This window comes from Paroedura picta, chromosome 2, assembly GCF_049243985.1.
Source record: "Paroedura picta isolate Pp20150507F chromosome 2, Ppicta_v3.0, whole genome shotgun sequence".
NCBI lineage: Eukaryota > Metazoa > Chordata > Lepidosauria > Squamata > Gekkonidae > Paroedura > Paroedura picta.
This window is the reverse complement of record NC_135370.1, coordinates 10,730,421-10,752,406: the sequence shown is the minus strand read 5'-3', so window position 1 is coordinate 10,752,406 and position 21,986 is coordinate 10,730,421. Positions and strand designations below refer to the sequence as shown.

At 46.9% G+C, this 21,986-nt stretch overlaps 1 protein-coding gene across 9 annotated transcripts in view; it reads right to left on the bottom strand.

Annotated features, from left to right (window-relative positions):
* The window catches only part of ANKRD44 (ankyrin repeat domain 44), a 158,726-nt gene that overhangs the window by 37,472 nt on the left and 99,268 nt on the right, over window positions 1-21,986 (bottom strand). For 5 of the 9 annotated variants that reach the window (XR_013227993.1, XM_077319352.1, XM_077319358.1 and 2 more), the window contains exons 12-17: window positions 15,052-15,169; window positions 10,624-10,692; window positions 8,543-8,683; window positions 4,277-4,360; window positions 1,899-2,010; window positions 549-620 (exon numbers count right to left, since the gene is read on the bottom strand). Coding sequence is in view for 8 of the 9 variants with exons in the window: in XM_077319352.1 (XP_077175467.1) it covers window positions 549-620; window positions 1,899-2,010; window positions 4,277-4,360; window positions 8,543-8,683; window positions 10,624-10,692; window positions 15,052-15,169 (596 nt within the window). In the remaining variant the exon portion in view is untranslated. The remainder of the gene's footprint in view (window positions 1-548; window positions 621-1,898; window positions 2,011-4,276; window positions 4,361-8,542; window positions 8,684-10,623; window positions 10,693-15,051; window positions 15,170-21,986) is intronic. The other 4 variants (XM_077319353.1, XM_077319360.1, XM_077319354.1 and 1 more) reach the window with 3 other exon arrangements.

The window sequence follows — 21,986 nt, the reverse complement described above, 5'->3', positions numbered from 1 at the left end:
CAGTGCCGTATACAATGGGACTATGACATCTTGTGATTTTGATGTGATGCCCCTGTTGATACAGCCCAAAATGCTATTTGCCTTTTTTACTGCTGCATCACACTGCCTGCTCATGTTTAGTTTACAATCCACAAGTACCCCAAGGTCTCGTTCACACACAGTGCTACCTAGAAGCATATCCCCCATCCATTAGGCATGCTTTTCATTAATCTTCCTCACAGGGTGTCTGTTGTGGGGAAAGGAAGGGACGATGACTGGAAACTGCTTTGAGACTCTTTTGGGCAGTGAAAAGCAGAGTATAAAAAACAACTCTTCTTTTTCTTATCTCAGGGAACAGTTGTGCAAAAGACAAGGAAATCATACAGATCTCCATTCTATTGAACAGATTCCACCTCCACCTCAGTAGAAATTAAGTTTTTTCCCCTTTCCACCAAGAAGTATGTATGTGTGATGTGTCAAATCTGTCTGGGATAGATTTAGACACATATCTTAGGAGAGGCTGTTTGGTTATTTGAATTAGACCGCAATTCCAAACCTCATATACTTACAGCTAAGTGCAAAGGGCTTTTTGTAGCTGCTGAGTTCAATTCCTCCAAAATGTTGCTGGTTTTCTCTAGAAGCTGAAACAAATAAAGGAAGTGGTAAGTTTATGGGCCATTCCACATGACTTTAATGTAGCAGAAGGCTTGCAAATTGTAAACGCTACTAATTTGCAGTTCCGCAAAACGTCGCACACAATCTGCCACACTCCTGAAACAGTCACGCAAAAAGCGATTCGTTGTAGCGCTTAAAGGGAAATCGGGAAAAGTGGATTCACCCTCCGAAAAGCGCTACACTCTTGAAAACAATCTGCAACACTAGCGAAAAAGAGAGTGGAGTGATTTCAGATGCTGAATGACAATAGGAAGCAAATAAAAACAGCAAGTGTATGATGACAGCAGGCGTGATTGGATGAGATGTGATACACAGAGGGGCAGCAGACATGGATAAATCAGCATTGGTCATGAGACAGGAAACCTAGGTCTCAATTCTGTTCAGGAGGATGCATTGTCTTGAGCTTTATTATTAGTTGTCATTCCAATAATTTCCAACTACTACTGACAGACTAAAACAGCTACCAATCTTGACCTTGGGGTATACTTGCCAACAACCTGGAGATAAAAAAGGTAGTCATACTGATCTGCAGTAAAAGATTGAGATTGAAATCCAAGAGCACCTTGGAGATCAAAAAGACTTTTGAGGTACAAGCTTTTGAGAGTCAAAGCTCCCTTCGTCAGACAGGGACCTCCATTCCTTTAACAGGAGATGCCAGGGATTGAACCTGGGACCTTCTGCATGACAAGCAGAGGCTATGCAACTGAGCCACAGTTGCTGCCAGCCTGAGCAGACAACACGTTGCATGTGGGTCTGACTCCATAAAAGCAACTTCATGTCTTCAGGACTCCAGCCTGTCTGCTGGGAGAATGACTGGGTGGAAGCCAGAACCTGCAGGAACCATCACTTTTGCCCACTGCCACCAGCCGCGTGGGGTGGGGCAGCACGTCAGCCTGAAGCGGGATACAATTATGGCTTGTGGGCCATAATAAAGACCATCTGGCTAAAAAAGTATCCCTTGCTTTTGCCCCTTCACATTGGCCAACCTGAGTCCCCCTAGGAAGCCCAAAAAAGAAGGCCAAACCAACAGCCATCTTGGATCAAAGAAATCTGATTAAGTGTTGTGTGAATCTTCAAGCCACCATGATCCCCAAATAACTCTTATTCCACCAGGCCTGCAAACAGAAAAAGATCTAACACTGACAAAGTCTCCAAAATAAGAACAGTAATAGTTGTGTGGAGTAAATAGAAAATGAACATACTTATTTCATGTGACATCTCTACCATTAGCAGGGCCTACTCACCAATTCTAAACACTGCCGGTGTCCGTAAGCAGCTGCATAGTGCACTGAATTGTAACCTTCTTTGTCCTGTATTGACGGGTTGGCCTCGTTCTGTAGGAGGAATTCTAGACACCTGTAGGTTGTTGACAAAGACAGACAAAAGTTACACCATCTAATCTAATTTAATCGCTCATAAAGAGCAATGCCAAGGCAATACTTTGGTACATTTTACAAGGCCTTAGCATGCTAGCTTCCTCACCGCGACCGAGCCAGTGCAGTGCAGTGGTGAAGAATGGTGGAATCTTATCTAGAGAACCGGGTTTGATTCCCCACATGAGGCCCACTGGGTGATCTTGGGCCAGTCACCGTTCTCTCAGGACTCTCTCAGCCTTCCAACAGGCCTGTTGGGGAGAGAGGAAGAGAAACAGGGTTGGGTACTTCGCCGCACTTCAGCTGCTTCGGTGATTGCGGAAGCCCGAGGTGGCCAGCTGGCCGCCTCGGGCTTCTGCAATTGCTGAAGCGGCTGAAGTGCCCGACCCTAGAAGGGAAGGTGATCGTAAGCCACTTTGAAACTTCTCTCGTCTAAACAGAGTTCAGCACCACCACCCAAATTTGTTCACGTTCAGTACAGAAAACACTGACAGTCTGGGAGGTATATGCTTGCTACTGAATTCGGCTGAAATGATCTGAATCACACTTGGACGTCTAGATCAAGGGCCTCCAACCTTTTTGAGCACGTGGGCACCTCTGGAATTTTGACGTAGCACAGCGGGCGCAGCCACAAAATGGATGGCACAAAATGGCTGCTCTGGGAGGCAGAGCCAAGCACAAAATGGCCGCCGCAGCAAACCCAATGAGTTTTCTTGTGCTGCCGTGGCAGCAGCCACCATAGCAACATCTTTTAAAAGGTGCATAGCCAATCAAATCTCCAGTGGCCTATTAGGAAAGTTGTCAACAGGGCACTCACAGGGAGCATGCTGGGGGGCCCTGATCTACATTATAAAACATGTTTCTGTAGAAAAACAAAAAGCAGAATATTTGTCTGGTTTGTCTGTTGAGCCAGGTTACCTTTCCAAAGGGTTGCATAAGTGCAGTCCTATGCAGAATACAGCCCTGTCAGCAGAGGTCCTGCCGATACTTCAGCAAGCTCCAGAGTTACTCTGGTCTCAGTCCATGGAAGTCAGTGGGTTGGAATAACTGTGTCGAGGACTGCATTGCCAGCTCTGCAGCCCAAAAGGCTCTTGGGTTTCCAAAAAACGTTCGCCACAAATGGATGCCCCCTTCTCTTATCACAGCGCTATAGTTCCTACAGGGTGCCATCAAGACACGGATGACTCTTGAAGACCCCACAAAGCTCCACCTCCCAGGGCTCTCAAGGTACAAGATGAACCGAAGTGGTTAGCCATTGCCTTCCTTGGCATAACAACGCTGGACTATTATGGTGGTCTCCCTTCCAAGTACTAACCTACTTAGCTTCCAAGCTCTCATGACATCAGGCTAGCCTGGGCTACTAGGACTGTTACAAGAGCTAAGCCAAGGGTGGGCAAACTGTGGCCCACCGGATGTCCACGGACTACAATTCCCATGAGCCCCTGCCAGCAAATGCTGGCAGGGGCTCATGGGAATTGTAGTCTGTGGACATCCGGAGGGCCACAGTTTGCCTGCCCCTGAGCAAAGCTGAGGTAGACTCATGGGAATTGTAGTCCGTGGACATCTAGAGGGCCACAGTTTGCCCACCCCTGAGGTAGGCTGAGGTAGACTCATGGGAATTGTAGTCCGCGGACATCCAGAGGGCCACAGTTTGCCCGCCCCTGAGCGAAGCTGAGGTGGTTTGCCTTTCTCCACAAAGCAGCCACATAATTCAAATGAAGGGAACGATCCCAGATACTGGAAACTGTAATAACAGCTAATAGGGTTACTTTTCTTTTTATGACGTGACATGGGAAAAGCTACCCTCAAGAAAGATTTAAAAAAAGAAAGATTTCCTTATACATATTTCTTCATACACATCCTATCTCATTGGCAACTGACACAAAACTAATAGCTGCAACAAGAAGACACCTCAGGTGTGAATCTAATATTTGTGAAGGACAAATATTCCTTGCAGCATCACAACACAAAGTCTTTTCACTGAAACATGGCAGCACATCAATTTGTCTTTCAATGCTTCAGCAGCAGCAGCAGCAGCAGCAGCAGCCAACATGAAGCAGAGAGATGAAACATGAAATAAAGACAGACACCGACAGACCAGCGTACTGCAGTTAGCTCTCAGCAGGCCCTGCGGTTGTAGGCAGCGGCCCAGGGACCGGGTGAAACAAAGGAATGCAAAACAACTGCAACCCACAGAAGCAGAAACATTCAGGGATGGAATCTGGCTGCTCCATGGACAGTCAACTTACAAGGTGGCTTCTTTTTCCTTCATGTCATGGGCTTTCTCAAGTTCTTCCGTGTTCTCATGGGAGTTACCCAAAACGTTCTTTCTTCTTCACATAAGGGACAGAAGAACGTAACTCATTTTGAAAACGGTCACTTTGGAGACTCTCTTATAAGCCATGACCTACTCCTTTCGGAGCACAACAACGACCCCTTCACTAAAAGAAAAGACCTGAGTGGCTCCTAGAAATCATTGTCACAAGAAATCTGCTCCTCATTCCATACCAAAACATCAAGATAAGGCGCATAGTTTGGAGTAGGGTTGCGCACTCCGGCGTGGTTCGGCCACTTCAGTGATCACCAAAGCCTGAGCTTTGATGATTACCGAAATGGCCGAACCGCACCGGAGCATGCAACCCTAGTTTGGAGGTCACTTTTGGGAACCTTCTGGTAAAACTCACTTTTTGGAAGCTCTGGTATAGCTTATGCATACAGGCACACACTAGCATACCCACAGGATGTTGTTTCCGTCTGTCCTGAGAGCCAACTCATACTTACTGTCTTAAGAACATCAGAAGATCTCTGCTGGATCAGACCAATGGCCCATCAGCTCAGCATCTGCCTCACACAGACCTATTCTGCATGGGGAATAAGGCCTGGGCTGGTGCTCGTCTGACAGTGAGACTAATTCCTGCTTCCATATGATGTCGGCGCCAGCCCAGGCCTGTCCCGTGCCTGTCCCAACTCAGGCCCTCCGTTTCCCCGCAGTAAATATCCACGTTCCCTTTTCTGCCTTGGGCACCAATGGGGCCTATGTAGGGACAGCCAACTTGGCCTTCCAGTCCCAGTTCTTCCCTGCCCTGAGCCGACTACGGCATCCTGAAAAGGACACAAAAAATGCCCTAGACAGCTCGGCAGAACCACACTGTGCCCCTGAGCTGCCTGGGGCATTTTTTTGTTGTAGTTTGGGAATGTGGTATTGTCACCATGTTCCTAAACAGAAAAAAGAAGCCCCTGCACAGCAGAACCCTTCTACCCCAGTTGCCTCGTGTGGAAGCAGAAATCCAGGGCGGATGGTGTGTGCCGCCAAAATGGTCCCCCGTGGGGACACAGGAAACGGTGCGGAAACTGACTAGTTACAAAGAACTGGCAGCAGCCCAGCGCAGCCACTGGTGTGCAGAATGGATCACGGTGGCCCTCCAGTCCCTCTGGAAGGCTAGCAACAAGGCATAGAGGCTGATGCAGGTTCTCCAGCAGCCCCTCTTGCTGTTCTGGAGGAGGTAGAGAAAGGGGGGAGGGGCATTCCATTCTGTTTGCAGAAATGCCTTCCATCGACCGCATTGATCATTGGGATCCGAACTTCTGCCACGATATCTTACAATATTTTGGAAAGGATTTAAAACACTTGGGCCATAAACAGATAATAAGTGTCTCCAATTTCAAGCACATGCTGCATTATTGCTTTCTGACAGCTACATGTAGCGATCAAATGGGTGTACAAGCAAGCATGCTCATTTTTCAGATGCTTACATCGAACAGGTCCCCGTGCCAGAGTCTGCTTGCAGGCCCCGATCACACGAACAAGCAGTACCAAGCACATATTCCAACAGTTTTCTCCACTTTTGACTTATAAAAGCAGATTATAAAAATACTCACGTAAATAAGTTAGATTTGCCGCTGTGTGACATGTGAAGCAACCCTTAAAGAGTCTAAACCTTATCTCACTTCCTTTCTCTTTCATGAAAATCTGTCCTGTTTCATTGTCACAAAAGTTTCACTTTTATAGTCTCAGAGGGTTTTCTTTCACAGTCTTCAACCATAACATTCCAAGGCCTTAGTTGCCTTGGAATCTTTACCAAGTTACACAGACTCTATTAGGTGATGATTCATTGGGCGTTGCAGATCGAGTGAAAAACATACAAGACATCATGGCAAACTACAAAGAGAAGCGAGCCAGAGTCCAGGAGCGCCTTAAAATTAACCACATTTGTGGCAGGGTAGGAGCTTTCCTGAGTCACGGTTCACTTCTTCAGATAGATCGAAATGGGTGGCCATGCTAGTCTGTCTGTAGCAGGAGGAAAGAGCCCAGGAGCACCTTAAAGACTAACAATCCGTGACAAGGGAAGAACTCTTGTGATTCACTGCTCATTTCTTCAGACAGAAAGACAAAAATCCACCCAGTTGTAAATCAAATATTAGGGGGGGGACTTCTGAAAAGAGGAAGGAGGAAGAAGATGCTTATAATGGTAGAGGAGGAATATCTACACAGGGCAGTATTCTTTTGGCAATCCAGTTGCCTGCATACACAAAATGTAACATTTATTACACATGGCTTCGCCTGACACTGCTCATTCTTCAGGTTCTCTAAAACTTTCAGAACCCCATCCCAAATTAGAAAAAGAATATGCTTTGTTACCAGGGACCATCTCCTCTGTAACAGATCACCTGAATTATCCAACAACTGGATAACTGTTGTTGCCATCTATCACAAACATGTTTTGCTTGTGAGAACTGCAACCGCAAACCAGTGGTGAAAGTCAAGGAAACAGTTTCCTGTGACTGCTTTAGGATGCTTTGGGCTAATCCTGCATTGAGCAGGGGGTTGTACTAGATGGCCTGTATGGCCCCTTCCAACTCTATGATTCTATGATTCTGTGATTCTATGACTGTTTCCCCTCAATCACAGGAATTTACCATGCCCCTAACTACATGAAAAGCGTTCCTACCTGAATTAGTATTACAAGGATCTAACTTGTTCAACAAGTCTCTGAAATCCAAGTAACTCCTACAATGGTTGTTTCTGTTGGAGTGAACGACACAGCATGCCTAGAGATTTGGGAGGAGGGGGCGAGTTACATAACACTGTGTCTAGGTGTTATCTCCCGGAAGGGATGCCTCTTGTCTTAACCTAGGAGCTGCACTCTGACCCCTCCTCTTTCTCTTTCCTGTAGAGACAATGGGGATTTTCACATTACTGCTTTAAACCAGAAGTATTTCATTGCTGATCCGATTTCAAGTAAAGCAATAAAGGGACAGGAATTTCACACAGTGAATTTTCTTCCGTGATGAGTCATGTCTGAAGAAATTTGCTGTTTCAAACAGTGCTGCATTTTTCTTTACCCTTTTTTGCCTCACAATCTTCCTTGCAGGGTTTCGGGTTTTTTTTGGAACTACAGTGTTCTATAGTGGTGTCATTCAAAACCATTGACCATTGAGATCAATTTATCTCAGTGGTACCGTTATAGCGTTATAGCACTATAGAGCTCAACATAGAACTTTAAAAAAACAAACAAACAAACCTCCAAGGAAGATCGTGTAGAAAAAAATGGTAGGAAAAAAGCTGCATGGCAAGGAGTGCTTCAGACATTTCACCCAGCACATCACAGTGATTCCGAAGCACAAGGAAGAGGTGAAAACTGGACGAAAGCAGTTTTTATCCACTGAGGTTCAACCATAGTTTGCTAACCCAATGCAAGCAGGCTTTGTCTGAACAGATAAATAAATTCTGCTAGTAGCTGGTTACTAAAATGGATATTTCTGAAATGACAGATGAATGCATTAGCAACCGGTTACTAAAACAGAATACAAAGGCAATTTGGAAAACCCCAGGGCCTTCAGACTCCTGCACACATGATGCTGGACAAGCCAGCCATTTGTGAGAGGGAAAGTACTCTTTAGATTAGGCTACCTTCTCTTCTTTGACTGCAACCTGACTGCAAACTGGATCTACTGAAATAAATGTAAGTTTACCCCCCTTTTTCTTTTTTGCAATATTCTTCTTGGGAGGTTTATCCATTGTACTCTGTATCATGCTTCTATGACTGGTCAAAACTCTGCTATATTAACCAAATATCCCAATAGTTTCCTATACATTTCTGTGAAAAGGGTTTTCTGTATCAGCGAAAATGCAAGACCTCAATGTAAGACAGGGGCTCCCCAGCCCTGTGTCCTGCCCCTATGTCCTGGACTCAGCCACACTCCCAGCCCAGTTCCAGGGTTCCTCAAAACCTGAAAAATATTTCAGGGGCTCCTTCTCAGTCAAAAGATCCAGAAGGGCTGATGTAGGTGCCCCAGCTGCCTAACAGGTAAATGACGCAGCTGTGTTACTGCCTCAACACATGGGAGGGAGTGGGGATTCAAAATAAATCCAGTAGTCAAGGAAGAGAAGAAGAAACATTCCAGGTACCTCAGGCAAGTACTTCTGCTTAAATGAGGCTGTTGCACAAAGGAAGCAGAAACACCATGGCCTAAGCAACCAAGTAGAACAAAGGGATACAAATAAGCTTGTTTACTTTCTGTCCACATCTGAGGCAGCAGTGTAGTGTAACGCTGTCCGTCCCCAGTCATCGGTTTCATTAATATTGGCCCCCGTGGTCACCAGCGTCTCCATACATTGGAAGTGACAATTGGCAGCTGCGTAGTGCAAAGGGGTCCTGGAAAATAAATAGGGAGGCATTAGCAGGGCTATGGCTTGAGGAGCAACATTACTATAGGGGGACCCCATTCGAGGTAGCAAAAATAGCTCTTCAGCGGAGGATTAGAGACAGGCAGACAGGAAATGCAGAGCAGAGAGAGAGAGAAGGAGGAAGGGATGTGGAATTTTGGCTACGGTGGCCAGATTTTAACATTGGTAAAGCGGGACACCATTGACTGGGGGGGTTCTTGATTAAAAATGTGGTCTATGTGGAGCAACAAAAAGTTTCAAAGAACGCATAGAACACAAAAATAGTATTGTAATATATATATATATTTAATTTCAACATAAATACAATTTGCCAGGTACCCCCAGATGTCCCTCCAAAAGTGGGACAATCTGGTCACCTTAATTTTGGCCCACATTGTCAGAGACACAGAAGCCATTAAGATGCCGAGGCCATTAAGATTCACTGAAATGAGGACCACCATGTTAGTTGCTGCTCTAGCAGTGGTCAGAAGGCATGGGGATAAAAGGTATTCACCTGTCACTCCAGGCCTCCCCTTGAAGAGTGTTTGGAAGCTGCAGCTGGACTGTGAACTGACTGCTGAGAGGGGTCAGCTAGCAGGACCACGTGGCCCTGATATCAGCACAGTTACATTGGCTACAGAGCAGCTCCATTTCAAGGTGTTGGTTTTGACCCATAAAATCCAATGTGAATGGAGACTGGTTTCTCCTGTATCTACCTGCTCAGGAATTAGTATCACAGGGAGAGAGAGGCCCTCCCAACTGTGGCATCAATCAAAGAAATTCATTTGACAGGTACCTTTTCAGCTGCAGCCCCACAATTATGGAACAAGCTCCCCTGGAAGGCCCCCCTGACCCCCCTCTCACTTTTGATCTTTAGGAGGCTGTTGAAGACCGTTTAAATTAGGATTGTATTTTAGTTACATTTGGTAGCAACCCCAAGTTGTGATTTTAAATTTTGGTTTATGATTGGTTAATGTGCTTTATCTATGCCTGTAAGCTGACTTGAGCTACATAAGGAAGAGAGGCGGTAAAAAATATTTTCAATAAATAAATAAATATAGCTCTCCCAGAAAGTGGGGAGGAGCAGCCCCAGTTTTAGAATGCCCCTGGGGAAGCCACATATGGGACTATTATTTCTTAGCTATCTAGAAAATTATACATCAGGGGTAGTCAAACTGCGGCCCTCCAGATGTCCATGGACTACAATTCCCATGGCTCAGAGGCAGAGCCTCTGTTTGGCTTCCAGAAGACCCCAGCTCCAAACCCTGCAACTCCCAGCTGATGGGAAACGCCCCCGCCTGAGATCCGGGACGGCCTCTGCCAATCTGAACCATTGATGGTCTGAGGGTCTGACTGGCAGCTGTTGATGTGTATGAGTGACAGGCAGACCAAGCAAAGGAGAAGGAAGAAGCAAACTCAACCAGAAATGAACTGAGAATGCCTCAAAGGACCAGCAGCAGGGCTAGAGCTCCAAATGCCCTCCCACTGCCACCCCCCAAACGCTAAGAAGACAGAACATCCCTGCCCCAGACAGTCTCCCATCTAGACACTGTGGATAAGAGGCTTGAAGCTGTTTATGCCTGTAGCTGCCACCACTTCCTGTGGCGGTGAGTTCCATGTGTCAAACAGGATGTTGCAGGAAAGAAGAGGTAGGAAAGTCCAGTCCCCTTGGCAGAAATCCACTGACAGTCCTTAACTCCTGTCCTGACTGTCTCCCTGTTCTGCTCCAGATCTGAGCTCAGCAGTTTTCCTTTATGGGCTCCAGGAGTCAGCTGTCCTTTTAGCTTGGTTTACAGTAATCCTAGACCCTGTTTATCCTATTGGACTCCTATCATTCTGACTGGTCAATAATTCTGAAGAGGAAGTTCTGCAGGAATCTGTGGGTTTGGGAGGGTTTTCATTTCACAATTACATTTCACAATTACATACCTTCCGTATTTGTCTTTTTTACTGGAATCAGCTCCACTGCTCTGCAGCAGTTTCACACAATCAACATTACTGAAAAGACAAGGGGGAAAAAAGGACACCTGAGCCAAATTCAACTATCTCTCCATAGTGATGGAAACACAGTTCTTTCGCTGTTATTCTCACCGCTTATAAACCTCTCTGCTCTACATGCAGATGTCCTAGAAATCAACAGCTGCAATCCTGCCAGCCTCTTTTATGGTGCACACATAAATGGTTCTCACATTGTTTTGGACATTCCCCCTGTTCCAGAAGCAAGTTGTCAGAGCAGATAGCCTCTTTCTGGAAAAGAGGCTAAACTACACATTACACATTTGGGCAAGCCGGGTTTGTGTTCCCCAGAATCTGGGGATCTGGGGCCCAGATCCAATGTGATTTCCCAAAGGCCACACATCAGTTACAGGGGCCGGAATTTTTAAGGCTTGCCATGATGGTATAGGGGAAGGAACGGATTCTGCTTCCCCACCAAGCTCCATTTTCCTTGGTGGTGGAGAGTAATACAGCCAGGTTTGGAGCTGCACATATACAGGATGCTCCTCATGTCACTCTATACTGAAGCAAATTCCTTCTCCCCCTGAATAGTCCCCCCAGACTTGTGCTGGCCCCCTGTGGACTTCAAATATTCTTTTCTTTACAGGTGCTACGTAGAGTTGTCAACCCCCAGGTATGGTTGGAGATCTCCCAATATTATAAGTTTTCTCCAGACAACAGAGATCATTCGCTTGGAGGAAATGGATTCACTTCATAGTTGACTGATTTGTGCGCTTATAATGTAATCAAGGCATTCCCAAGGAAGCCATTCTGTTCATTCTTATTCCATTGACTAGCAGCAGAAAACAGCAAGACTAATTAAAAACTAACCAAGTCTGTGGCAACGTTATCATAAGTCAGGTATAGCTGGAATAGGAGTCTGTCTGAAGAAGTGAGCCGGGACTCAGGAAAGCTCCTCCCCACCAAGAATGTTGATAGTCTTAAAAAACTATCCTGGGCTCTGGTTCTTTTCTTCTGCTACAGACAGACCCACAGGGCCACTCAACTTAATCCAGGGGTAGTCAAACTGCGGCCCTCCAGATGTCCATGGACTACAATTCCCAGGAGCCCCTGCCAGCGAATGCTGGCAGGGGCTTCTGGGAATTGTAGTTCATGGACATCTGGAGGGCCGCAGTTTGACTACCCCTGACTTAATCTATGCCCGTTGATTAGAAACTCCCACAAGGGCGGCACAAAATTAAGAAATCTTTGGCTCATAATCAGAACAGTTAATTCCTGCGTATAATACATGTGCATCACTGTTTATTTTATTTTATTTATTGGGTTTATAGCCACCGCTCTCGGAAACCAGCTCGCGGCAGGTCGCATAAAAATAATCCATACGATAAAAAAACTGGGGGATTCTCCAGTTTCAAATGTATGCATAGAGCCAACAAACACACTGAAAGCATGGATACCTGAGCTCTGAAAAACACAGCAGGTTGGCTACTGGCATCTCTTGCTGGCCCTCTCCGGCTTACCCCTCCCATCAGCTGTCCTTTGAGACCCTGGGAATGTTGATTCTTGGGGCTATGGCCCATGTGAGTCAGAAGGCTGCAGTGGGGAGGGAGGGGGGTGAGGACCATGTTTCCCTTTCTGCCTCTTTTTTTCTGTACGGAAGAGGACGAAGGGAGTGATTTAATTGCTTTTCCCCTCCCAACTGCATCTGCTGTCCTGCATGGCTGTTTTTCTACATGCAACAAAGTTGATGCAGAAGAATTTCCTGGTGTCCTTAATTTGCTAAGGAATCTTGCTATGAATTGGATGGGAAAGATGGCATTCAGTTTCTACTTTTCATTGATTCAGTTGCCCAGGCTGTTAGAATTTTACCAATTCCCTGTTTGGTCCCCTCTAACACAATGAAAAACAATTTCCATAAATTCTAGAACAGGTATCTGTAAAAAGCTTGCATCTGAACACAAGGGCAAATCATAGCATAACGAGAACAAGCCATGTTGCTGCAGGAAGAACTCTAAGGAGAAGGAACGTCTTTGATTCTACCCAGCAACTTACTTTCTGGGATTATTTCAGGGGTAGTCAAACTGCGGCCCTCCAGATGTCCATGGACTACAACTCCCATAAGCCCCTGCTAGCAAATGCTGGCAGGTGCTCATGGGAATTGTAGTCCATGGACATCTGGAGGGCTGCAGTTTGACTACCCCTGGATTATTTCATAACTGATCTACATTAATTTGCATGTAGAGATTGTACATCATACTCAGTTCAACTGAGACACCTTCTCTAGAGTAAGCAGCTGAAACGTGTGGACCAAGCATCCAGACCCTACTCAGTGGACTCTTTCAAAAAGACTCTTTCAAATATCTCATCAAAAGAGGTCATAGAATAATTCTGGGGGAAGGGAGGTTCTATTAATTTGGAACCAATGACAAGTTGGAAGTGTCCTAAGTGTCAGAATTCATAAGCAGAAAAATCAGGAAATGTAGCATTTTAGGGGGGCAAGCACCCCTCTGCCCCCTCCATCCAACCCCTCCAGTTACAACATGGTGGTTGTTCATGTTACATCAGAATGGCCCTCACTGTTTCCAGCTGAGGGGAAATGTCACACTTTATTGAGAAGCAGCAGACAGGACTTGCCCTCTCGACATCGTGCTGACGCGTAACTCGTTTTTTGCGAAGAAGTCTTTTAAGAAATGTTTTAATCGGTACCATCTTTGCGTGGTGCCTGCAAGCGTGGGCCAAGAGGCAAGATACGCTTTCATATAAGGCCTCACCCATTTTAATTAAGGGCTGGTTATTTAAGTCCATGTATTCAGTCAGAGAGTATGCAACCAAAGAGTTTAAAAGCCAGGATTTGACAGTGAGGGGTTTCCACATGGCAACATGTTTCATGACTGAAAAGGAATAGTTGAGTGAGGTTAAAAAAAAAACATTGTCCAGGATAGCAGAGCAATATGCCTGAACTTTACATCCAGGGGTGCCTTAGAACCAACAAGGTTTTCAGGGAGTGAGAGCCAGCTTGCTGGAGTGGTTAAGAGTGGCTTTTAATCTGGAGAGCCTGGTTTGACTCCCTCTTCCTCCACATGCAGCCAGATAGGCGACCTAACAGTCCTGTTAGAGCTGTTCTCACAGAGTAGTTTCTCTCAGAGCTCTCTCAGCCCTGCCTACCTCACAGGGTGTCTGTTGTGGAGAGAGAAAGAGAAGCGACTGTAAGCCGCTTTGACACTCCTTCAGGTAGTGAAAAGTGGGGTATAAAAATCAACTCCTCTTCTTCAAGAGTCAAAATGCCCTCCATCAAATATATTCCTTGTTGTGGAGGATAGCTGGCTTCTGGGTAATTTTTAAGTTACCTGCAAGGGATCCAATAGTTTTAAGGAAAGGATTAGATTTGGTTTATGTGTTTCTATTATTTTATATGAGTCTATATTAGTTCATTTTCATTATATTACTTTTGTATTTATTTTATAATTGATATAACAGAAGAATCTATTTTGATGCCCTGATCTTGCTCCGGAAGGACGGACCAGATCCAATGGCATGAAATTAATTCAAAAGAAATTCCATCTAAACATCAGGAAGAAGTTCCTGATAGTTAGAGCGGTTTCCCAGTGGAACAGGTTTCCTCAGGAGGTGGTGAATTCTCCATCTTTGGAAATTTTTAAGCAGAGGCTGGATAGCCATCTGACGGAGAGGCTGATTCTGTGAAGGTTCAAGGGGGTGGCAGGTTACAGTGGATGAGCGATAGTGTTGTGTGTGTCCTGCATAGTGCAGGGGGTTGGACTAGATGACCCATGAGGTCCCTTCCAACTCTATGATCCTATGATCTGGATAGCCAAGCAGCCTGATCTCGTTACATCTTGGAAGCTAAGCAGGGTCGACCCTGGATGGGAGAGCACCAAGAATGCTTCTACTGTGCATGCACATCAAAGCTTCTCCCCAGAATTAAACTTTGTAGGTCTTAAAGTGCCACTGGACTCAAACTTTGTCCTGTTTTAATTGATATAACTGTTCATTGTTGTAAACTGCTTTGAGTTTTTAGCCAAAGAGAAGCGGTATAAAAATGGAATAAACAATGCAATAATACTTCATATCTGACGAAATTCCCTCAGAATCTGGTCAGTCTTGGAGGGGCTCATTGGACTCTAGCTGGTCTGCTGCAGACCAGCCTGGCTACCCTCCCGAAATGTCTGCCACAGCACAGAACACAAATGTTGTTAGTCTTCCAGGTGCTCCTTGACTCTGGCTCTTTTTGACCGTGCGCAGAATTTGAGCGTCCCTACCACCACGGAAACACAAATTCCACCGTCATTTCACCAGCTCTTATTTGGCACGAATTCTTCTGCAGAGAGATCACAGAACTGAATCCCACATCAACCCGCCGTTGACGGTCTCTGAATTACTCACCCTCCGGCAGCAGCAGCATGGAGGCAGGTTCTTCCAAATTTATCTGGGGTGTCTATTTCAAAGCCTGCAGACAGCACGTTCTCATTACTAAACAAGGACACTACGCTATACTTTTGTCCTAGTTAAGGCGCAAGAAACATTGCAGAGACAGAAAAATCAGTTAGTCAGGGGGAAAAAAACTCCAGGAAACAGAAGGGAGACATTACTGTAGTCAGACAAGAGGGTTGTCATGGAAACGGACAAGGGCAGCTCCAGCCTACCAGCTCCATAAAGACCGGCACAGGCAAAAATCATCTATTTTCACATTCGGCTTCAAGGTACATCGCTAGGCAAAGCATGCAGCAGGCATCTGCAAGCACAAACTGCTATCAAGCGACAACTGCGGCAATGGGGCATGAAGGCAGAAAAAACGGGCAAGGAGAAACAGGGTGGGTGGATGGGTGGGTGGGATTATCTCAGCATGCAGCACGTAGGATTTTGATTCATTGCTAACATTTTGTGCCGCAGGAAGAAAGGAGGCATTTTGAGGGAAATGAGAATCGTTTTTTGACCAAAGCGAATCGAGTTCACTGTGACACGAACACGGCAAAATCGACACCGGAGGGTTGGTTGGGTGCTTTGTGGGAAATGGCAGGAATGAAGAAAATGGCTACGGCAGTTTCCCTGGGTACAAGTACAGATTACACGTTTTCAGAGCAGCTCAGTGGAAGAGCATCTGCTTAGCGTGCAGAAGGCCCTGGGTTCAGTCCCCAGCATCTCCAGCTACAGGGTCTGGCTGAAGCTGATGGGAGTCCCTTTCCTCCTGAGACCCTGGACAGCCGTACGGACTGTGATGGACTGACCAGAGGTTGGATTCAGTCCCAGGCAGGGTCATATTTTCCCATATGTTCCCCTATGACAGCAGTCACCTTGTCAGCTCAGGTGAAGGCACACCTAGGGTTGGGTGCTTCGGCCACCGAAGCAGCCAGCTAATCTAGCGCCCGATGTATTCCTGAATGCAACGGGCTTGGCCTCTAGTGCTTCTATCATTTTGTACCTTATTGTCCAACTAGCAAGAAAGCCCATTGCAACCAGGAATGCAATGGGCGCTAGGACCCAGGGGAAACCAGGAGGTGCTTTTTTTTTCTGCTGCGTGGAGCTGTGAAAGGCTCCTACAGGGTTTTTTTTTTCTGCTGCTTGGAGCTGGGAAAGGCTCCTACAGGGTTTTGTTTTCTGCTGCTTGGATCTGCGAAAGGCTCCTACAGGGTTTTTTTTTCTGCTGCTTGGAGCTGTGAAAGGCTCCTGCAGGGTTTTTTTTTTCTGCTAGCTCTCGTGGGCGTGCCGGCTTGGAGCTCCTACAGGGTTTTTTTTTTCTGCTGCTTGGAGCTGTGAAAGGCTCCTGCAGGGTTTTTTTTTTCTGCTAGCTCTCGTGGGCTTGGAGCTCCTACAGGGGTTTTTTTTCCTGCTGCTTGGAGCTGGGAAAGGCTCCTTCAGGGTTTTGTTTTCTGCTGCTTGGATCTGCGAAAGGCTCCTACAGGGTTTTTTTTTCTGCTGCTTGGAGCTGTGAAAGGCTCCTGCAGGGTTTTTTTTTCCTGCTAGCTCTCGTGGGCGTGCCGGCTTGGAGCTCCTACAGGGGTTTTTTTTCCTGCTGCTTGGAGCTGGGAAAGGCTCCTTCAGGGTTTTGTTTTCTGCTGCTTGGATCTGCGAAAGGCTCCTACAGGGTTTTTTTTTCTGCTGCTTGGAGCTGTGAAAGGCTCCTGCAGGGTTTTTTTTTCTGCTGCTTGGAGCTGGGAAAGGCTCCTACAGGGTTTTTTTTTCTGCTGCTTGGATCTGCGAAAGGCTCCTACAGGGTTTTTTTTTTTCTGCTGCCTCTCGTGGGCGCGGCGGCTTGGAGCTCCTACAGGGGTTTTTTTTTCTGCTGCTTGGATCTGCGAAAGGCTCCTACAGGGTTTTTTTTTTTCTGCTGCCTCTCGTGGGCGCGGCGGCTTGGAGCTCCTACAGGGGTTTTTTTTTCTGCTGCTTGGATCTGCGAAAGGCTCCTACAGGGTTTTTTTTTTCTGCTGCCTCTCGTGGGCGCGGCGGCTTGGAGCTCCTACAGGGGTTTTTTTTTCTGCTGCTTGGATCTGCGAAAGGCTCCTACAGGGTTTTTTTTTTTCTGCTGCCTCTCGTGGGCGCGGCGGCTTGGAGCTCCTACAGGGGTTTTTTTTTCTGCTGCTTGGATCTGCGAAAGGCTCCGACAGGGTTTTTTTTCTGCTGCTTGGATCTGCGAAAGGCTCCTACAGGTTTTTTTTTTCTGCTGCTTGGAGCTGTGAAAGGCTCCTGCAGGGTTTTTTTTTTCTGCTAGCTCTCGTGGGCGCGGCGGCTTGGAGCTCCTACAGGGGTTTTTTTTTCTGCTGCTTGGAGCTGTGAAAGGCTCCTGCAGGGTTGTTTTTTTTCTGCTGCCTCTCGTGGGCGTGCCGGCTTGGAGCTCCTACAGGGGTTTTTTTTTCTGCTGCCTCTCGTCGCGCTAGCGGCGAAAGGCTCCTCCGGGGGTGTTTCTTTTTTTTCTGCAGCTTCTCGGCGGCTGGAGTCTTGTGTTGTGTTTGCGGCGGGGGCTTCCTTGGGGCCGGCCTGACGCGGTGAGAGACGCTTCGCGCCTCTCACCACGTCAGGCCGGGAGCAACTGCGAGCCGCGCTGAGCGCGGCTCGCAGTTGCTGGGGCTGGGAATCGGAGGGACCAATCGGCAGGCGCTTTGCGCCTGCCAATTGGTCCCTCCGATTGTCTGTCGTGAGGAAGGGTCCAATTCGGACCCTTCCTCATCACGGACAGAGCCCTCCTCAAGGCCCCTTAACCATTTATTTAGTCCGTGGCGCCGCGGCGCCACGGGCGGTGTACAGATGTGCACAGACATCCTTCCTTTCAGGTCCTGGCTAATTCCAGTTAGGTTGTTTGTTTTCTGTTCCATGCAACATCCCCTCCTTTTGTACTTCAGTAGAAAATCTATGGTTTCATAGAGGTTAACCCTAAGCCTATCATAAAGTTTCATCATAGAGTTTCAGGCAACTTCTAAAGCTACCTTCTTCAGTACTGGGTTTTCCATGGAAGTGATATTGTAGGGCAGGGGTAGTCAAACTGTGGCCCTCCAGATGTCCATGGACTACAATTCCCATGAGCCCCTGCCAGCGAATGCTGCCAGCGAATTGTAGTCCATGGACATCTGGAGGGCCACAGTTTGACCACCCCTGTCTAGGACATACAATATCACAGCTCCCCGCCCCCCAATCCCTGCCTGGTAACCCTAGTCAGGAGACCCCCTGTAAATAAATTAATCCTGTGGAGGTTGGGGCCCTGCAGCTAAATCACCAGATGCGTCTTCCACTTGAGCAAAGCCTCCTCTGTATCCAAACCCACTGGGGGAGGGAGTTTAAGTACCCATCCACAATACTGGTGCTCTTCTATTGACAAAAGCAGTTTTTAGTCTTGTTTAAATAATGTGTGTGTGTGCGTACCCATCACCCCAGCAATAGCGTAGGCTCCTAGTCATGGGCACTGCGTTCTTTGCAGCTCAAGGTTAAGGCCACTGGAGCATCACCCCTTTCTCCCCCCCCCCCAAATGCTTTTTGTATCATAAATCGCTCCCAAGTTGCAGACCAAGGCTAAAGCTTTGGCAGAGGATGTTGCTGCTGCTGTCCTGAAGACAAATCTGTACAGATCCTGATGGAAGGAAGCGCTACAGCGTTGCGATATGGAAATCAATGAGTGTGTGTTTTGAAATGCACAACGTGTCTCTAAGCATGCATTTTACCTCTTGGGTTAATATGTGTGTGAGGCAATAATGGTTGCAGAATGGAGTCTTTTTGGAACCAAATTTCACTATCTATACCAGTCCCAAAGAGGCTTACCGCCGCCTACCCTTCCTCTCCCCACAACAGAAACCCTGTGAGGGAGGTAAGGCGGAGAGAGCTCTATAAGAACAGCGACCGGTCCAAGGTTACCCAGCTGACTGCATGCAAAGGAGGAGTAGGGAATGGAACCCAGTTCTCCAGACTAGAGGCCTCCACTCTTAACCACTACATTGCACTGGAAATGTGAGTTCAAATCCCTATCCAATCATGAGACTAGCTGGAAGATCATAGACTCCCCCTCCCCACTGAACGTAGTTGCAGTGTACATGGTTCTCTTTTCTTCTTACCCATTCTGCAATGCCAGGAGGTAGGTTAGGTTGGAGCAGAACAGCTGTCCCAAGGTCACCAGCTGTCCCCTGCCAACATGGAGGGCTACAGTTCTCACGGCCCAGCAGGCACCTGGACTACACTAAGGTGCCTTGAAGTAAAGGTGTGGCCTTTTAGGTTTACTTTTAGCAACACTCAGTCTGTTCAGGACCCATTTTGGAAAGGGGCCACAGTTCAGTGGTAGAGCATCAGCTTATCATTGCACTAGGTCCCAGGTTCAATCCCTGGGATCTCCAGTTAAAAGAATCAGGTAGGAGGTGATGGGAAAGACCTTTCTCTGCCTGAGACTCTGCAGAGCTGCTGACCTAAAGGAAACATGGGCTTGTTTCGGTGTAAGGTAAAATCATGTATCCCATGAGCACAGCCCCACACAGAAGAAAGTGGCCTATAAGGATAGGTTAGATTAAACCAAGCACTCTGCTTTCTATTTGTATTTATTAACAACAACATGTATACATAATATTCCTAACATATTGTTAAACATGCAGGAAGGTTTTTCACCCCACTGGGAGCACTATGGGGACAATGGGGAGTTTTTGGGACATACCAACTGTTTCAACACTGCAAGACAGTAGAACAACAGCCATGCAACTGCTGCCATTCAAAATCTGGAACAACCAATGAAGCCAGTTGAGGAACATGGGAAGATTGCAGGTGTATTTGTGTGCAACTACCGTTCTCTGATTGAAAGCTTGCAGCATATGAATGATTTTGACAGGGCCTAAAGCGGGGGTGGGCAAACTGTGGCCCTCCGGATGTCCATGGACTACAGTTCCCATGAGCCCCTGACAGCGAAAGCTGTCAGGGGCTCATGGGAACTGTAGTCCATGGACATCCGGAGGGCCACAGTTTGCCCACCCGTGGCCTAAACCTTAGTCCGAAAGAGACCCTTTCAAGTCCCCCCTCACCAAACTCTTCAGTCTGTAATAGTACTCCAATTACCCGCATAAATTAGTCAATTACAACCTCAAATTAGCTGTAAAGCATCTGCTTGGCATGCAGAAGGTCCCAGGTTCAGTCCCTGGCAGCCTCTCCAGTTTAAAAACGTGGCATTAGGATCACCTAATGTGAAGGAACTCCGCCTGAGACCCTGGAGAACCGCCACTGCTCTGAGTAGACAAGAGAGTCTTGGATGGAATAAAAGCCTGATTCGTTATAAGGCAGATTCATTACTTCTTTGCCCAAAGAGTCATAAACACGTGGGAATTCACCGCCACAGGAAGAGGTGGTGGCTACAAACCTAAACAGCTTGAAGAATGGCCAGAAACTCTATGGTTTCATAGAGGTTAACCCTAAGCCTATCATAAAGTTTCATCGTAGAGTTTCAGGCAACTTCTAAAGCTACCTTCTTCAGTACTGGGTTTTCCATGGAAGTGATATTGTAGGGCAGGGGTAGTCAAACTGCGGCCCTCCATATGTCCATGGGATTGGATGAACAGGTGGAAATGAGGTCCACCTGTGGCTATTAGACACAAGGTATGGATGGAACATACTGTCTGGGGTGAGATGCTCTGAGTTCTTGGTACTGCCGAGGGGCAGCAGTGGGAGGGATTCTGGGGTTCTGGCCCTGCTGGTGAGCTACCTGATCCCCCTGGGTTTTGGCCACTGTGTGACACAGAGTGTTGGATTGGATGGGCCACTGGCCTGACCCAACTTGAGTTCTCATTTGTTCTTAAGAGGCATTTTCAGGAACTAACCACTGGTTCTTCTTTTGGCTTGACCTAAGGGGGGGGGGGAAACTGTGGAGATCTTGGTGCAAAGTAACACACATATCTCTGATTAACTAGCATGGGAGGTTCTCCAGTCTACCATAATTCAAAGCCCCAAATTCACAATGACCATTTACACACTGGGAACTTCACTGCCCCAGCTCCCGTGCAGGAGCACAAATCGGGGGCCGATGAGGTGCACCAGGGCAAATGTTCCCTCGTGTGGGTGCAGGAAGAGGTGGGGCAACCTTCCACGACTAAAACTCCAGCCTGTAGCCTGGCATGAAACCTCCAGTGCGTAAACGGTCAATGTGCCTCAAGAAATTGGTTCAGCATAGTGCCTCTGTAGCCTTTATCTAGCCTTATCTATCTGGTTATTTTTAAACAGGTTTTTCAGTCCATACAAGATAATAGTAAAAAAAAACAACAAACCCACGTCTGCATAGGAATTGTCATGTAAAGTAGCGTGATTTTAAAATGAGGTGAAAGAAGCAAGTGAAACACCTTACTTGCTATTCGAAAAAGAACCAAAGATTTAACATTTAGCTTATATCCCTTAGGAATTCCAAGGATGGAAGGCAGGGTGATTTATGCCAATTCCTCCCTCACCCCTGCAGTGCGCACATGGGAGAACGGCTGTTGTTCTCCACTGGTGGAAACCTCTCCAATATGTGGCAATTCCCCATTGGATCAAAGCTATTCATTCTGGGGAAAAACTTTAAATGCAAGAGTCATTCTCTGCAGCCATCAGGGAACTGCCTTGACACGGATAGCTCAGGCAAACCCGACCCCATCAGATCTCAGAATCTAAGCAGGGCCATTCCTGATTGGTATTTGGATGAGAGCCTTCTAAGGATTTGGGTGGTAGTTTCTCCGAGGAACACTAGGGGTCATGACATGGAAGCAGGGAATGGCCAACCACCTCCAAACGTCCTTTGCCTGGCTGCTGGATAATCCTGGGATCTCCTGGCTATGCCACGCACATGCCATGCAACAGATAATAAATAATTCCGAGAAAACATTTAAATGTACGAC